General features: G+C 28.9%; 3 protein-coding genes across 4 annotated transcripts; 1 reads left to right on the top strand and 2 right to left on the bottom strand.

Annotated features, from left to right (window-relative positions):
• The first annotated feature begins 647 nt into the window (after positions 1-647).
• Positions 648-8,918, top strand: LOC130891417 (GTPase-GDP dissociation stimulator vimar). The gene is made up of 6 exons (XM_057796161.1): positions 648-1,145; positions 1,539-1,868; positions 3,726-3,872; positions 4,222-4,404; positions 4,852-5,070; positions 5,916-8,918. The coding sequence occupies exons 1-6, from the start codon at positions 737-739 to the stop codon at positions 6,482-6,484; spliced, it is 1,857 nt and encodes a 618-aa protein (XP_057652144.1). The 5' UTR covers positions 648-736; the 3' UTR covers positions 6,485-8,918.
• LOC130891418 (EEF1A lysine methyltransferase 2) lies at positions 8,512-11,957 on the bottom strand. The gene has a single exon (XM_057796162.1). It carries the CDS (start codon positions 10,529-10,531, stop codon positions 9,896-9,898), a length of 636 nt encoding a protein of 211 aa, XP_057652145.1. The 5' UTR covers positions 10,532-11,957; the 3' UTR covers positions 8,512-9,895.
• A 268-nt stretch (positions 11,958-12,225) lies between these two features.
• On the bottom strand, positions 12,226-17,616 carry LOC130891407 (deoxynucleoside kinase-like). Of its 2 annotated transcripts, XM_057796136.1 has the most exons (3): positions 17,525-17,570; positions 17,185-17,338; positions 12,226-16,722 (listed from the first exon to the last, which is right to left on the bottom strand). In XM_057796136.1, the coding sequence occupies exons 1-3, from the start codon at positions 17,527-17,529 to the stop codon at positions 16,207-16,209; spliced, it is 675 nt and encodes a 224-aa protein (XP_057652119.1). In that variant the 5' UTR covers positions 17,530-17,570; the 3' UTR covers positions 12,226-16,206. The 2 variants fall into 2 exon arrangements, with proteins under 2 accessions (XP_057652119.1, XP_057652118.1); XM_057796135.1 differs by having other exon boundaries at positions 17,185-17,616.
• Positions 17,617-17,884: the final 268 nt, after the last annotated feature.

The following is a 17,884-nucleotide window of genomic DNA, read 5'->3' as shown; positions in this document are numbered from 1 at the left end:
ACGCGTTGTGTAATTTTCTGGGCAAAATAGGAACACTTTCATATGGGATATGGTACATATATTTTAGGAATGACCTTTATATATATAAACAGAGTTGTTACCCTTGTTTATATGTAACGTAGCAAAGTGTTATATAAACCAGACTGTACAATTGGGTACGTAATGATCACAAAGATTGCAGTACCATTGTATCATTTCATTTAAGTTGATTATTGACGTTATTGTTATCGCATCCAGAAAACATTAATAAGTCAGACAAAGAATGCTTTGTGGAAGAGGAGTCCTTGCCTAGATTGAAACTGATCGATCATCAAACAATAACTACGAATTCAAGGCATTATTTACAATCCCCTGCCAACGTTCCAGTGATAATGCAGTCTGTTTGTGTGAATAATATTTGGCGTTTTTTTTTTAATTTACCCAGATGTTAATGTGGCGCCATCGATTTTTACCTTCTCTATACCCTCCATATTAAAAACGTAACGAGAAATTTATGGGAATCCATATTGAATTAATGCTAGATATTTATTCCAAACTGCAAATTTTGATTCATATTGTAAATATATAGTGCTCCATATGTATGTTTTACCTATAACTTCCTCCTACAACGACTTTTTCAAGTCAGTCAAACAGACGATAAGTGGAACGTACTCACTGTATCACTTTTTATTTATGTAGGAAATAGAGGTTAGGTCGGAATTATTGACCGTAGTCAAGTGCATGAATATTGTAAATAATGTCGGATATTCTACAAAACTTGATGAAAGCTATTGGCGAAAGAAATGAAAGCAAGATCATTGAAAACTTGAAAGTTTTATTGTCACAAACAGATGTTATACTTACTAATGTAGACTTAGTGAAAGATTTACTAAAATTCGACAATAATACAGAAATCATAAAATTATCAACAGAAGTAATAGCAGAAACTGCACGAACAGAGTCAAATCGAAAAGTATGCACAGATGACAAATTAATAAATTCGTTAACAGATTTATTGGAGGACAAAGATCCTGATGTTATTTTGAATTCTGTGAGGGCTCTTGGAAACATTTGTTATGAAAATGAGGAAGCCTGTAATATAATTCACAAAATTGGGATCAATAAAATTTTAGATATCCTTAAAGATGATAAAACTAAAAATGAAGGTAGGTCTTAAACTCAAAACCTCAGTTTGGTATATTTTGATGTATTAAATAAAATATTCATTTTTGTCTACTTATTTTTTTCTTATTTAACCATAATAAAGTAAATTATCTGATACATTTCATATTGTTTCTGTTATATGTTTCTACTTATATTTATTTAACACTAATGTCATAACTTATGATTTTAAATGAAACCAGTTATAAAATTTTTCTTTTTCCATAGAATTTGCACATAAAATAATATGTATGTTGTAAGATTAAGGTATTGAATAGACCAGACATTATATGACATTGCCATGGTCATATAGCTTTAGGTCTTACTCCTTACTGTTCTTTATTGTATTATAATTGATTTATTTATAACTAGTTGGTATATGTAATTATTATTTTTAGATGTTAATAGTATTCTGATAACTAAAACATCGGGGCTTTTGTTCAACTTACTTAATATGCATGAAGGTTTGATTCGATCATCTTTAAGTAATGGGTTGATGGAAATAGTAGAAGATATACTGAAAAAGTATTCAGAGAAACTTGAGAAACATGAAACTCTGTTGATTTTCCAAATTTCTATATTAAATACAGTTGAACATTACTTAGATGAGCAGCATATTCCTTTTAAACAACAACTTTGTAAAGTTTTAATTGATATATTTAAACAATCCAGAACTCCAGAGATATGTGTATCGTGCTTGGAAATTTTTCATGGTCAATCTGAACAAGGTAGTGTAAAATAATAGTATTAATTATGTTACAATATTTTTCCTCATTATATATGTAATATTTTATTGTAACTTGCAGTTAAAAGGATTTGACTCAAGTTCATAATTGTTAAATATAATTAAATTAAATGTTTTTTATAATGAACTTAGAATATACAAACATTTTGAAATGTCTCAATTGTTGAAAATCTTATTGAGATTTTAATAAAATAATGTGACTCACTATCACAATTCTACTTGATTGATTTCTGAATTTATCATTAAAGAAAAAACTCTGGTATTTGATAAGTACAATGTTCTTAAGGAGAACCTAAGTTGAAATTGGCAACAAGCTTACTCACTAAGTGATAAAGGAAAATAGCAATTGTCTGAGAAGTAATCATGCTCTCTATCCAGCATATAGGAAAAAATTGTATTATTAGATAATGAATTTAGGTTATGTAATGAAATTTCTGATTCGCAACATATTATATTGGAATGTCTACTTCAAGTTATTGAAATTAATAAGGTACACCAAGACCTCACTACATGACAACTACAATTTCCAATAAATTTAACAAATCTACTGACACTAGAAGATAATTCAATATTTATATAATGTCTTATATCATTACATAAAAATTACTAACACAATTCTGTAACGGGTGAAGCCACCTTTAAATCTGAGTGGGTATACCTGAAGGAAAAAATGAAGAACCCAAAAAATGGGAAAAAAGAAAATGACAAATAATGAAAAAAACTAAGAATAATTAAAAAATTTTAAATAATCGTAAAAAATTTAATGAAATGAGCAGTAAAATTAAAGTGTACTATCTCTAATATACTTCCGAGCTTTTGAATACTTATATACTCATCGTATTGGAACTTATTGGCTTAGGATTGTGGCGCGTTAGTGCATTCTATTATCGTTCAACAAAAACATACAAAAATCAACAATCTACACATTTATGTCAAGTGTCATTGTGATCGACTCACATGAATCCGATTATTTATACAAAATTCCAGACACAATTTACTTTAAAATTACTAATAAATATTTAACTTCATTTATAACGACCTAATCATAATGTAACCAATGAAAATTCACAATTGAATAGCAATTAGTATCAATAATCTGAATATCTATTTTAAGTGTTAATTTTGAATATTGATTTTTGAATCCGATGAATTTAATAACTTTTTCAAAAGAAAAACTATAATTCATGATAACACAATTCTCAATCAATTTATGTAGGTAATTTTTAATATTTTTATACATATTTTTACATGCATATTGACCATAATTTCAGTTCTTGATAATGAATACATAAGTATTGGAAAGTAGGGAAACATATTATAGTACACTTTGGTGTTTAATTTTGCCACTACAAAAACGCTTATATATACATATATATACAAATGAATCAGGTTATCTAACTAAACACTACTATATTTTACTATCAAATGTATAAAGTATCAACAAGAGATAATATAATTAAAAAAAGACACTAGCAATACTTAAAACATTTGTCAGACCTTTTAGCTCGGTCTAGTGCTGTCCTACCAGGAAAAAAAATTAATAATTTCAAATGTAAATGATTAGGATTGTATACAAATAACTAGAATTATACATTTTTTTGACACTTCCAACAATTATCATTATTTCAACCAATTTACACAAAACTTTAAAAAATCATATACCTTAACCTTCCTCATGTTAATGTTTTGGTACAAACCACACGAAAATCAATTCAGTAGTTTTTTAATTTATTATAAGTCTACTTATAATAGTATGATTTACATTTTAATAATCTCAAACAGGCTTAGACTTTATACTTGAATTTGCTACCAAATAAATATTTACCTCATTTTATTGTAGACGAAATCAAAGTTCTTCTTGCTAAAGAAGGTATTTGTGAATTGTTATTTGAACGTATTGAAGAATACAGACATCAAGTTAATGATGAAGACAGCAGAAGTGTTTTAAAAATGGCTTGTGATTTTATGGTGATGATTCTCTGTGGAGGTAAGTGAAAATATGCCCAGTTTTCTATTTACAATTCATGAAACCATTTTATTTCTGTGAAATATTACTTATGTACAAGATTCATTCATGTTATTGTTACTTTTAATTATGTACCAACTGTTTGATTAATACTTGACCATTGTTGTTTGTATTGATTTTATAAAAAAATTTTATATACTAAATTATAAAACTTTTATTTTAAGGCTTACATTATTTTTTAATAGTGTCATTTTTAACTGATCTGCATATTTCTTAATATTAGTTTTTATAATCATTGTACTGTTCTCAATTGAAGTAATATCTCTAAACAACAGTTGTATATAATTCAACATATTTATTTATTTTATAGATGATTGTATGAATCTCTTATATAATAATGGCCAAGGAAAAGTATACAAAAACATGATCACTTGGTTAAATAGTGAAGATAATGATCTGTTAAGTACTGGTATATTAGCGATTGGGAATTTCGCAAGAAAAGAATCACATTGTATTGAGATGGCAAATGATGGAATATCTCAAAAGCTTATAAGTAATATAATTTATATGTCTCATTACTTTATTTGAACTCTTTCATAAATTTGATCAAGAGTTTTCCCAATCACATAAAAAAATGGGGATACGCTTCTAGTCATAGATGTAATGTTGGGATAAGTGCAGCCAAGGGTAGCTTAAAGAAGAAGATTAATTAAATTTTCATGTCCCCTTTTTATGCGGTTTGTTTAATGTTAAATACCTATTATTCAAATACTTATGTTTTGTTTATAAAAATTGTTAATTATTACTATTTGGGTATTAAGTTTGCAGTTAACTACTGTACTACCACTACAAAGGTAAAAATATTGTTAAGAAGTACATAAAATATCATTGATAAAATAGCTTACGAATATCTTCAGATCACTTGCAGTTGGGATACTCTTGATCGCTTCGAAAATATAATTTATAATTATGAAATACTGTATGTTTGTGGACATTGTAGATATTTTGAAGAAATACAACACTAGTACAAACTTAGAAGATGTTAAAATACAACATGCTTTATTAAGTACATTGAAAAACTTGGTAATTCCTCAAAAAAATAAATCCAAAATATTAAAAGAAGGACTTCTTGAAGTTATTTATCCTATGATCAAAATTGACCAGTATTTGGTTGTATTTAAACTACTGGGAACTTTACGAATAGTCATAGATGGACAAGGTTAGTATTCAGTCCTCATGAAAATAAAATAGTTATAAAATGTAGGACCAAAATATATAAGTATTTATATATTCTATGTTTTTAGTAAGGGTTTCAGTATTATTTTGACTTTGCAGACATTTTGTAACAAGACTTTTAAGAAACACTTCTCGAACAATAAACAGTAATCCTTTTGACAATAAAATTATCATATAAGTACAGCTCTGTTAATACATATTCGTATTAATACTAATATAACAATAAAAGTATCTAATATAATAGAGATTAGATATACAAAATAATATATTTGAAATTATTTAAAGCACTGTATTCTTCTGTAATGTAGGATTGTTGTAACTCATGCTATAATAATAACATAGCTTTTAAAGATGCTATTTTGTTCTACAAAACCGACATATTTAGCTATTATTACTTTTGTTAAAAATATGTTTAACAACGTTCGAACGCATTCGATGTTTTTCGGGTCTCTTTGAGGCAATCGTAACTACATCTTTTGTCATTTGGGATTAGATGAAAAACAAACAAATAGTTTGTTTAGGCTGTTTACAGATGTATTTGCCTCACGTTGTATCCAATACATTTGTAAACAAGTAAAGTTCACTTTAGCTGAGGAATTTTTTTGTGGAAATGTGAACTTGTTTACTATTATGTGACGTTAAATGTATCAAATAAACCACCAATATATCGTTTTTGACGCTGTTTTAAGAATTTGAACTTCACATTGGTTTTATTTATATACAGTATATATTCCTAAAATATCCATGTAGTGTGTTTATTATGTAATTTAGAAAAATGTAAAACAATTTATATCCAACAATAGGTAAATAATGTGCAAATTTTTTCAGAATCTGCAGCTTTAGACCTTATCTCAAGAAAGGACCTGATTGAAAGACTTGTATATTGGTGTTATAATTCAGATCATCTTGGTATTAGAGGAGAAGTACCTAGACTATTATCATGGTTAATAAAGCAATGCCATTCTTTTATACCTTTCAAGTTATTACTAGAAAATCCAGATAGTATTAAATGTATTGTAGAAATGATATCATCCAACCATGCAGTGATGCAAAATGAAGCATTTTATGCTTTAACCTTGCTGTACCTTGGTTGTTCGAGTCAGAACACTGATGAAAATAACAAAGAATATAGTGATCTAGTTTCACTTAACAAGATTTTGATAAATGCTGATATTGGCAAAAATTTAAATTTCGTTTTGACAAAGTACGGCGATAAAATGGATACATGTACTATAGAAAATATATTAACTTTATTAGAACAGATTTGTAAATCTACAGACGTTATTGATCATTTGAAAAATACTGAACTACAAACACCTTTACCAAAATTGTATAAGAATCCAAATATTGGAAAAGTGGACAAATTAGACCACATCAAGTCGTTAGTATGCAATTGAGCTTTTATTGAATTTTTATGATCAATTTACTGATTTGTATCTGAGAGCTTATAAATAATGATAGTTTCCGCTCTACGTGCAATTTGTCAATAGTAAATGACAACTAATTGAATATAATCTTGTGCATAAAATCTATTATTATCACAGCAAGAAATCATTAGAAAATGTTTATTGCAGCAAAATGGTTAGCTCCTCGAAAAATATATTTTACCTTCATAGGTTTATTAACATTTCGTTGTTTATAATAACGAATTACCCTAATTTTTGTAAATCTATCCCTATCTTGTATTTGTTCCAACCTCCGGTATCCAAAGATCATTGAAAAATAGGAAAATTTACCTTCCAAGCGACTACGCTCGAATAACAACAGAACCTTAAAAGAAATATTCGTATATGGTGAAAATATAGACAGGACCAGAAACGAGAAAGAATTTAACAAAAATAGTTATATATAATAGAGTCATTTGAGACGAATGCCATACACTTAAAATGGATCTTCAAACCATTAACCCTCCGCCTGCAACGTACTGTAGAAGTAAAATTCCTGCAACGTCGGTCTGAGAGCCCGATATCTAAAAAAGTCAAATAATATTGTCAGTTGTTATTTTTTTACGGTAACAAGTGCGTTATACATCTTTTATTAAGCCTCTCTAAGTTTTTGATATATTTTATTTTACTTTTGTGGTACGAAATACCCATGTAATTGTACATACAGCATTATATTTGATAATTGGCATGCATAAAACAAAATAATATTTTTCAGTTGAAAAACTTCCAGGAGGATTAATTTAATGTACAAACTAAACAGAAAATATGTTTTATTCATATAAGTACATTTAGGCCCTGGTAAATGAGGCACTATGTTCATCGAGCGTGTTTTCACATTTGTTTTCTAGTCAACATGTTTTCGCCACTGAGCCGTCTTTAGAAACAAAATACGGAGTTCTGTGCAGTTCCTGACACTCATTCACCAAATTTCCGGCATCTTCATTATCGATGACTTGCTCTGATTCCGTATTTTCAAATTGCTGCCCTGTTTCCTCGTCTGAAAAACTCTCATCGCCATCTAAGGGGACTGTTTCATCATATTCTTCCATCAACATTTCATCTACGAATTTCTGGAGCCGTGTATGGGTTTCCTCGTATGTCATATTCGCAAATTCTATCGAAAAATACTACTAATTATAACCTATTCAGAATTAATAAATTTTTTGGTCTTACCTAAAAATCGTGCACAAACTGTAACCTCGGTCTGAAAGACCGAAACGGTGATTTTAACTGGAATACCTAGACGGGCAAGTTGATACATGCATGCGCCTTTGTTTACTTTAGAATAATTTTACGAATCGATGTGAGAGACCGCACGTTTCAGACGGAGGGTTAAGCTTTGTCCTCCGCTAAACACTAGCTCACTGTATTACAAAGTAAAGATTTGCAACCACAATTTTACCTCTTATAACTTGGCATGACATCTATAATCACAAGCCATTATTGAATTTTGATTCCATACATAAAGTCTGGTAAAGTAACATTAGAACCAGTCGTGATAAATGGAAGAACATTGAAGTACTTGCCAAAAGGAGAAATCAATTTCAATATAAAGTTCAATGATGAGTTTCAAGCATTTCCTCGCCAAAAGCTATAAGTATGGCTATGGTTGGGTTTTCGCCGTTATACAACAGACTGCAAAAATTTTGATCACCTTAACGACATAAAGCAGGTTATTCCCAAGGATTGCTAGTCTTATTATGGAAGCTTGCAATATGAATAGAATAATTATTTTCAGATAATATGGAAAGCTTTTAATTTTAAATGAAATAAGATTTTGTTTAGTAGAAGTATAGTTTTTTGCTTTCTTATAAAAGATCTTTGCAAGGAGAAAATAGCGTTTAAGTTTGTTTGATGATATAATTTCTTTATACAAAGGAAAAACTTTCAAACATAAAATATAAAATACACCATCTACATTTGAATAAATAGATGATAACTGGAAGGAACACTGTCAAGGTACCACTAAAATATGAGTCCCTAATTCAGATTTTTATTATAAATAATCTGAGGAACAATGGATGGTAACATAAAATTAAAATGAAGTAACGGACATCTTATCTTGAACTAATATTCTTCATGTAGGTACATACAATGTCAAGGCATCTGTTAATAAATAAATAAGATCAACATGTAATTCAATAATCATGAACACTGCAATATTTGCATCTATTTAATAATCATTGAATAAAATGGTGATTGAATATAATAAATATCTGTGTGTAATAATATTTGTTTTCCTAAATTCTATTCAATTTGGAAGAATATCTTTAAACTTTGCAATTTAAAAATAATTAGGAAAGAAAATAGTTTTTATAGTGTATACCGAAGGCATTTATCAGCCATAAAAATTCTTATACCCAATAAAAGTTTATATATAAACCAATGAGTAGTTTCATTTACAATGGCAACCTTCTTTTTCATTTCAACATGAATGTATTGAACAACAAAAAAACTAATTTCAAAATTTTTATGCAATATGAGTCTCCTGTATTTATATGGTCTCTGAAACTGTGACATTCTCAAAAAAAATTTTTCATATCAATATCAATTGCAGCTGCCATTTAAATGTCTAGGCATACAGGATGTCCTAAAAGGTGTTTCACAAATCAAATGTATAATTTTTTAAAAGGAATATCCTAGATTTTACCACATTGTTTAGTTGTAAATAGGTCAACTTTTTATAAGGTTTCATGAACCTAGGTGTTTTGTCGTTCTTAAGATATATTTTTTACGAAAATAAAGAGTTATTGTGAAAGTTTATTCCCGTCCAGATAACACAAGATATAACATGTGTTAGCAATCCCAATATGCAAAAGTTGTGCTGTAAGTCCTATATTTTTAGTATATATAGTACATACTGGACATGCAAATAAACAACAAAATAAAATATACATAATTTTTTATGCATTCATGTATATCTACAGTAAATATATGAATGTACAACAAATAAATTTGTAAATATTGCTAGTATATACTGGATATTTATGTAGAATGTATATTATTTGATGATTACATATCTTATCAACAAATATATATAACTTGATGAATTTAGGTATATCTGTAATTTATACATAAATGCAACAATTACTGTCATATTTCAATCAATTTTTATGAAACCTATACCTGCCTCCTGAATAACTCTATTTATTAATGAAAACCGCATAAAGACCTTTCTTTTATATATGACAAGATAGGATCTCTATAAAAGTACATATAAAATAAGATAATCAAAACTACAACCCTCATTTCAAACATATTATCAAGGATTCCAAATAGGGTAGGACTATTGATCATATTTCATAAGTTAATAGATTGAACGAATGTATAAATCAAATTATTTCGAATTTGAATAGTATTTTATTAACTTTTCTTTTTATAGACACAAGATGTAACTACATTTCCAACTTTTCCTCCAAATTTGAATTGAGGTGTAGGTATAATGGCTAGTCTGTCAAACTTTTCATTAAAATAGTTATCTAATTCATCTTGGGTCCAGTTACAAGAAGTTAAAATAAAAACTCCATCACCATCAAGGCTGTTATACACACTTTCAGAATATTTTGCTCTACTTTCTTTTGCATTTTCACTTAAACTAATAGCATCATAAGTTCCCTTATCGTGTATTATGTCATAATTTTCTGGTAGCCCTTGTAGAATGTCACATGTATAATAACTTATATTCAAATTTTGTTTCTGAGCTATTTCTGTTGCAAGTTTAATAGCATTCTCAGAATAATCAACTCCAGTTAAATTAGTATATCCCTCGTTTGCTAGTTCAATTAAGAACATTCCATTCCCACAACCCACATCAACAATTTTTTTATTTTTTTCTATCAAGTTCCAGTTGTTTATCCAACGAATAACTCTATCTACAATATCTTCACCAAACCATATTTCACCCGGATCACCATGACTCGAGAAATTCCTTATTTCTTGAGCGTAACGTCCTTCCCAGTAATCTTGAGAGCCTAATTCAGAAGGCTCCAATTCTTCCATTTAAATACTACTTATTAAATTTAATATTTGAGCAATAGTAAAAATGTAAATAATTATAAAAGAATTTTATCTTCTACGTTTTCCACAGCACTTAGCTTGGCCTCGTTATTACAGCACCCACTTCACTACTCGTTAGTTGATCGAAATAGGTGCACAGAACATACTCTAAGATGGTTAGGTGAATAGGATAATGTAGAGACCATAGTAATGTACTATGTCTATAGACACACTTCATACGACTTTACTTCGCCCCGTTCAACTTCCGAAGCTGGAATACGAGTTCCTCGTAAGTTTGGAGGAGTGTGTAGATATGTATATCGAACTTCGGCGAAGTATCAAATTTTAAAACATACCACAAATTATTTATTAATTGCTTTGTCTGAAATACCAGGTACTCAATTAATTGAATACAAAATACGATTACCATGGAAGCACTTCTTTGTAAAAAGACTTCAGCACATCAAAGTTTCAGATTGATCATAGTCTAGGAACATTATTTCTCATAGTTGTTCCACTAGACGCTCATTTTTATTGCATACTTTATAGCTACTTTCCTTAGTCACTGCGTCTCGGACAAGACTGCAACCATAAATCACTAATGTGGATGATATCGTAAACGCAGAATTCAAATGTAAACTAAAAAACAATCACTGAACGAGGAGCTCCGCGAGTCACGACCTGAAAACCATACACACTCGTACATACACGCTCAAAGTCATATGGCGTCATGAATGTTGACGATACGGTCATTTAAAATAAAGTTGGTCGATCCCAAAACAGGTTAAAATAATATTATCATTACTAGAAACAAGTCGATGGTACTCAAATAGGTTCAGAAGTCACTCCAACATGCACAAGGAAAACTAACCAAGCAATGACCGTAGGATTGATAATAACTGGGACATAACTGCAGCACTAATTTTAAACAAATCCTACTATAATTAGTTACACAATAATTTTTTGAATAAAGTTTTAGTTAGTAAATACTGTATAGCATGAAACCATATAATCTCAAATTAAAAAACTCTTGTTTTAAAACGAATGTTTCACTTCCATGTTAGATCTAAACTTTGAGATTTCGACCTGCAGCAGTTAATAAGAATCTAAGGATACTTTTGCAACCCATTTAATTGGTCTGGATTATTATTATAGCTATAAACTAATTCCTCGCAAACTGTGTTATTTTTTTGTTTTTTTAATAAAAGAACAATAGTTTTTGGAAGGTCTTTATCTCAGAAATCCTTGAGGGAGAAAGTCCATAATGAATAGCAGAATATACCCAGACTGGTAGTGACTTTCGCCTCCAGAATGGCGAATATATAGATATATAAAATTAATATGATAGAAAACTATAAGACAAATAAATGGTTTAGGAAAGGGTACCACGAGGTAGGTGAAAGGATTGTTGGGCAAGAGGTGAGAAAGGAGAGAGGTGTTCGTTGGATGGCTTGTGAATTGGATGGGGTAATTATTCATGTAGTGAGGGGAATATGTTAGGTTTGGCCCTGATATAGGAAAAATTTTCCTCTGCAGGGTTATGCAACTATGCGAAGAGCATCATTGGGACAAGTTGGAAGTAATTCAATATACTTTTAAAGGTTAATATCAGTAGCAGCAGATCAATAGATCAATTAGGAATCAAATATTAATTAACAAATGTAAAAAGTTTTTCTAATACATTGGATTAAGAAGCATTTATACAGAATGATCAATTTAATTATTTAGATTCCTACAAAATGTTGTCATGAATTAGTATAACAAAAAAATCGTTTTTTTTTATTTATAATATATTTTTAAAATAGACAATACTTTTAGAAAGTTCTACGTAATAAATTTCTTATATAGTGTGTATCAAGATGTAAGAACTAGAAAATGAAATTATTTAAAATGAGTAGCTAACATTTTATTGTTTACCTTCCGCCATAATTGATTTCCAGTTCTTATATTTTGAAGGTTTACATAAAATTATTCTCATTAGTAACATGAAATGCTGCATTTTTTTGTCTACACAAATTGGATGTTATCCTGTAGTAGAATATTTAAATTTTCCGCTTTGATTACATTTTAACATTCAGAAAAACATTTGCTAAGTTGATCATTATGTTCAGCAGCTGATTAAAAAATCATCCTTAACAAAACTAGACTAATATATCCTGAAAATGTAACCAAAAGATATTGTATCTATGAATGTCTAAATTATTCTTTAGTTATACTTACCTAAATGCACAAATATCTGATGATCGAGATAATTTTAAATTAAATGTTTTCATCTGGTTGTACATTTCATGAATACTAGTGTTTTTATATAAATCTTTGGTTAAAGCAGTGAATTTTTCACAAATTTATTTAAATCGAAATATAAAATAATATAAAATGCTAACTTTTGAATACTATATATTGAAAATGACGCTTATATTCAATTTTTCTCAGAATCTAACGAAATTTCCCGATATTAGATTTCTGTGATAAGTTTAGTATGTCACTTAAAACCATAAATAGTCATCCTATTCAACAAACCAACCTGTATATTATAACAAACTACTTCAAGAAAATGAGATGTTGTGTACATCAAGTTTAAAACCAATCATAGGCATATGGTATTGAGAATTTTTTTATGAAATATAGGACTATCAAAGTGAAATCGTTAACCAACTCAATTCCAATCTACCAGTCGCAATCAACAAATACAAAAGATACAAAAATTGTTACCATTGCTTCGATCTTTAAACTGGAACATCCGTTTGTTAGGAGGATATAGTTTACAGATTTGGTACTAGATCTTGGTACAGTATATGTACAATGGCTTGATAGAGACAGTATGGCCACGTGAGAATGGTCGCCATGTTTAACCCCAACTCGGCTGATTTAGCATTTATACTTTTTATAATAAAGTTTATAAAATCTTACTTCAGATTCTCAAGTACTTAATAAAAAACTTTTCAAGGACTCAATACTACTTTTAACTAAAAAAAAATACGGAAATAATTTATTTTGTGTCGTAGTTTAGGTTAAACATAGTGGCCACTGTCTCTACCAAGCCATTATACATACAATGGCTTGTTAGAGATAGTATGATACTGCAGTCCAGGCTCTGCTTCTTTTATTTCAGGGTACATTAGGAGGACACATTAAACCATGATTGGGACCTTAGTTTAAACATGGGTTATAAAACAGGTGAAACCTTCATCCATGAAAAACGAAAAAAATAAGAAAGAGGAACAAACGTTGAGGGTACAAAACCTGATAAATTTTAATGTATAAAATATAATTATCATAGAGTATATCACATTTGTAGTTTGTAGAGTAAGAATTTTCATACAATAATCAAAATTTTGTCTTTATGAAAGGTTGCTGGGAAATATGCTTGATGAAGCCTACTTCTTTTCTGTCCGTAGTCTCAACTCAATATTATCATTTTATAAAAGATTATCTTTAGGCTTTACTGAATCTCTATGTACAAGTACAGAAAATGTTCCAGAAGAATTTCCATGTGGATGTACTCAAGAGGTGCAGACAGATTTATCATCAGAAGACATATCTAATCCTTTTACTAAGTTAGCTTTTATCAGTATATTACTAAAACATACCCTTTTTAGTGAAGCTTTAAGAAATGATGAGAAAACTAAATATTATACAAGCTTTAATAATTACACAGTTTTTGAAATTACTGTAGGTTTGCTTGAGTTATAAATAGTAATTCATTCTCACAGGCAAAGAGCAGATATTGCTAATAATAATAAAATGACGTTAAATCTGGATTACCAGAATTTGGGATATATATTTGGAATATAAAGATAAAAAGTCAGACCTCGAAAAAATAGCAAAACCCAGTGGTCATAATAGCGTTAAACACGTTGTTTGTCGTCCAGCGGCCATATTAGTGTTTGTCATGTTGGCAGGTCATGGTTCTGGATTGACCTATTTGGTATTTTTTTGATTGAATTATAACTCTTGCGTGTGACCGATAGTTAGCAATTATGTTCCACAATCTATTTAAAGAATAGATAAAAAAAAGTTTCTGTTGATATATCAATCACCTATGTGTTATTATATAAAAAAGTAAGTCTGGGTAAATGAATGCCTTAAAATATTGATTCAGTTCACAAAAAAAGGTAAATTCCCATATCACTCTGTGAGACAGATGTTCCTCATAATGCAATAAAAAAAAATGTTTCATCTGAATGGTTAAAGTAAAAATAAACTACAAGGACTATTTCCCAAAGACACTATCAAAAGGACGGTTTTGTCAAATTATTATTCAAAATCGAACTAAGTCAAACTTTGAAAATTATTTCTTTAAAGTATTATTCAATTCCAAGAGAAATAAACAAATTTTGCTTGTGAATAGTGGTTAATGCCATAATAAAATTTTGAATAAATTTTTATCAAACAAGCCAGTATAAGCACATCCAAGAGTCCTGTAATTTTATTTGTAACATAATGAAATCTTAAAGACCCTATAATTAATAGAAATTAAATCAAGTACCATCTTGTATTATTTATGCTAATTTTGCCACGTTTGGTCAGCATTAATGCTAAAATCCCATTTTTTTACAATATTTTTCAGTTCTCCTTAACATGTTCCCCATTTAAAACTTTACGCATATATATGGCATTATACAATAAAATATAGATTTGTCATCAAACTAGTCAAGGTGTCAACCTAACCATAAGTTTATACCTGGAATATAAAAACATGTGAACAAAACTCAAGGTAGTCTAATTGAGCCTTTGTTGAATAATGGAGGTATGATTATATTCACCAATGATTACTAGAGTGGTAGTTGAAAATCAACATTTTTGCGACGCCCTCTAAAAAGCTTTTTTTGATGAAAAACCACTGGGAAATTTTTTTTCTAATTCAAACAACACATGCCTTTATACAATCAAGTTAATTAAACATTAAACTAATGCAAGAGTACAATGATTTGTTTATAAAAGATAAAAGTCAGAAATCATTCCTCATTCCAATTTTAGATGGTTTTAGAAGAGAAGGTATTAAAAAAACAAAAGAAAGCTCACTAGAACTTTGAGTGAAGAAATATAAATATCAAATAATGTTAAGTAATTTTACAATAAAAATATCAATTTGAATATCTGTCATTTTTTCATTTAATAGAATACATCAAATGGGAATTAAGATTTTTGTTTATTGTTTTTTTGATCGAATATTATTATTTTTATTTATTTGAGTTCTAGAATTTTTTATATTTCGAATTTCCTGATTACCTCCAAAAAATTGATTACACCACAAATTGAACTTAGATCATGTAAAGGCACATGTTGTTTAAAAAAATCCCAGTGGTTTTTAATCAAAAAGAGGCATTGCAAATATTCAGAAACCACCATAATAGCTACACTTTTAATTTACACCTATGAAACAAAACAAAAACCAATGTATTTAAAACTTTGATAAAACATAAAGAAGAATTCCAAAGGATGTAGTTGTAAACTGAAAACAAGCAAATAGAAGCATGCCATGACACAGCATTCACAAAATGATATGACCAATGAGATGATTATACTCCACTATGATCAGATCAAAGAATGCACTAAAGAATGGAGAAAACACAAACGTTCTGAAATAAAATGCAATATGGAAAAACAATAAACCCATCTCAGGAAACCTCCTCCAAACACAAATAATGATTATCAATATAATTCATACATACAGATTACGCCAATTTAATTTCTAGTGCAGTTTTATTAAGTATGTGTGGTTCAAATTTTTCATATTCTTCTTCTATGACCGATCTATCTAAATCAGCATTCAATACAATGACAGGGGCTGCACATTTATGTAAAGTTTTATGATATAACCAGTCTTCATGTATATCATGTAGAGATTTTATATACTGGTATGCAACTGTTTTTTCTTCACTTCTATTTCGTTTTAAAATCCTCTCATATGCAACTTCTGGGGAAGTACGGAGGTATACAAAAAGATCTACCTTAGTGTGATCTAACGTTGTGATATATTTGAACCATTCATCTATGACAGCAACAGAAGCTCCTGGCATTAAATTATCTCTGGACATTTTTTCAACAAAACAGTATCTCGCACTATATAAACTACGTTCCATTAATTTTACTGGCTCTTTTATTTTCTTTTGATGCTGTCTTAACATTGTAAGCTGAACATATGATTGAAATGTAAAACTCCATTTTTTAGGATCATTGTACATAAGTTCCTATAAAAACAAAAATTAAGAAATTATAATGAGAAACATTGAAATAGAAGAAATTAGCAATCAAAAGCAGTTCCAAATTGATTTGATAAATATCAACTGAAATAGTCTTTCACTGGATGATTTAAGACTAAAAATAAGTTCAATATTGAGTTAGGAGCTTATTGTGTCTTCAATTTTGGTATTCTATGGAAAATTATTTGATAATTATATACTACATGTTTGCAATATCTGCGAATGAAACATCACACCAGCATATATCAGTTTAAAAACATAAATTCCTATACTTTTACACAATTGTTGTTTCTATAAAGTTAATTATACAGACTTAAACACAATTTGCTCATCAAGTTTGTATGATGACATTATTAACGTCTACTAGAACATATTTCTACAGGTTGAATTTTTTTGAGCATAAGTAGTGAAAATTTTTATATACATACTTATAAGAACATTTGGACCTACCAGTAAATTATAACCATCGCAGTTTCTCCACATGTCTATTGGTTCAGCAAAAACAGCAACATTATCATTCTTATTAAAATGTTCTAAAAATGTTGTTTTTCCACTTCCAACATTTCCTTCTACCGCAACAGTAAACGGACGCAAAGTATCACCCCTAGAAAAAACCGCATGGGCCATTTTTGATATATTTTTTATATTTTTGACTTTAATCATAAGGTTCTCCAATTGTGCAACATGTTTCAATTAAGATGATGACAATTTGTATATAAAACTATTAATGTTTAATTGAAAATTGTTTTAGAGAAGCCTCTATACCATTCACTAAATTCGCCTTTATTACCACATTATAGACTTTCAGTTATTTTCCCTCGCAAAATTAATCCACTGAACTAAACGAACAAATGAGAGGTTATGTTTGACAACAACGAAGTAAGAGTTTTTATTTTGTTCAGCTACTGAAACGATAAATGCAGGAGCGTTTGTTCTGTAATATAACATATTGCTTACAATGACGACTGAGATTTCAGGATTAATATAATGATAGTTTACCAGAAAAGAGCCATTTACTCTTTTAATGGTTATAACAATCATTAATAATAAATTATTTACAATATTTGAGAAATATGAGTTGATCAAAATTTATGATGCAATTCGATGATGTGAAAACGATGTAAACATTTTATCACATAGGACATTACGG

Source organism: Diorhabda carinulata, chromosome 3 (genome assembly GCF_026250575.1).
Source record: "Diorhabda carinulata isolate Delta chromosome 3, icDioCari1.1, whole genome shotgun sequence".
NCBI classification, from domain to species: Eukaryota; Metazoa; Arthropoda; class Insecta; order Coleoptera; family Chrysomelidae; genus Diorhabda; species Diorhabda carinulata.
Note: the sequence above shows the minus strand (reverse complement) of the source record. Positions and strands in the feature narration are given on the sequence as shown.

Excerpts from the sequence above, each read along its gene's own strand:
- LOC130891418 (XM_057796162.1), bottom strand. The coding sequence starts at position 10,531 with ATGGAAGAATTGGAGCCTTCTGAATTAGGCTCTCAAGATTACTGGGAA.
- LOC130891417 (XM_057796161.1), top strand. The coding sequence starts at position 737 with ATGTCGGATATTCTACAAAACTTGATGAAAGCTATTGGCGAAAGAAAT. Across the intron at positions 1,146-1,538 it reads TGATAAAACTAAAAATGAAG|ATGTTAATAGTATTCTGATA; the intron begins GTAGGTCTTAAA and ends TATTATTTTTAG. Across the intron at positions 4,405-4,851 it reads AATATCTCAAAAGCTTATAA|ATATTTTGAAGAAATACAAC; the intron begins GTAATATAATTT and ends TGGACATTGTAG.
- LOC130891407 (XM_057796135.1), bottom strand. The coding sequence starts at position 17,397 with ATGATTAAAGTCAAAAATATAAAAAATATATCAAAAATGGCCCATGCG. Across the intron at positions 16,723-17,184 it reads GCGATGGTTATAATTTACTG|GAACTTATGTACAATGATCC; the intron begins GTAGGTCCAAAT and ends TTGTTTTTATAG.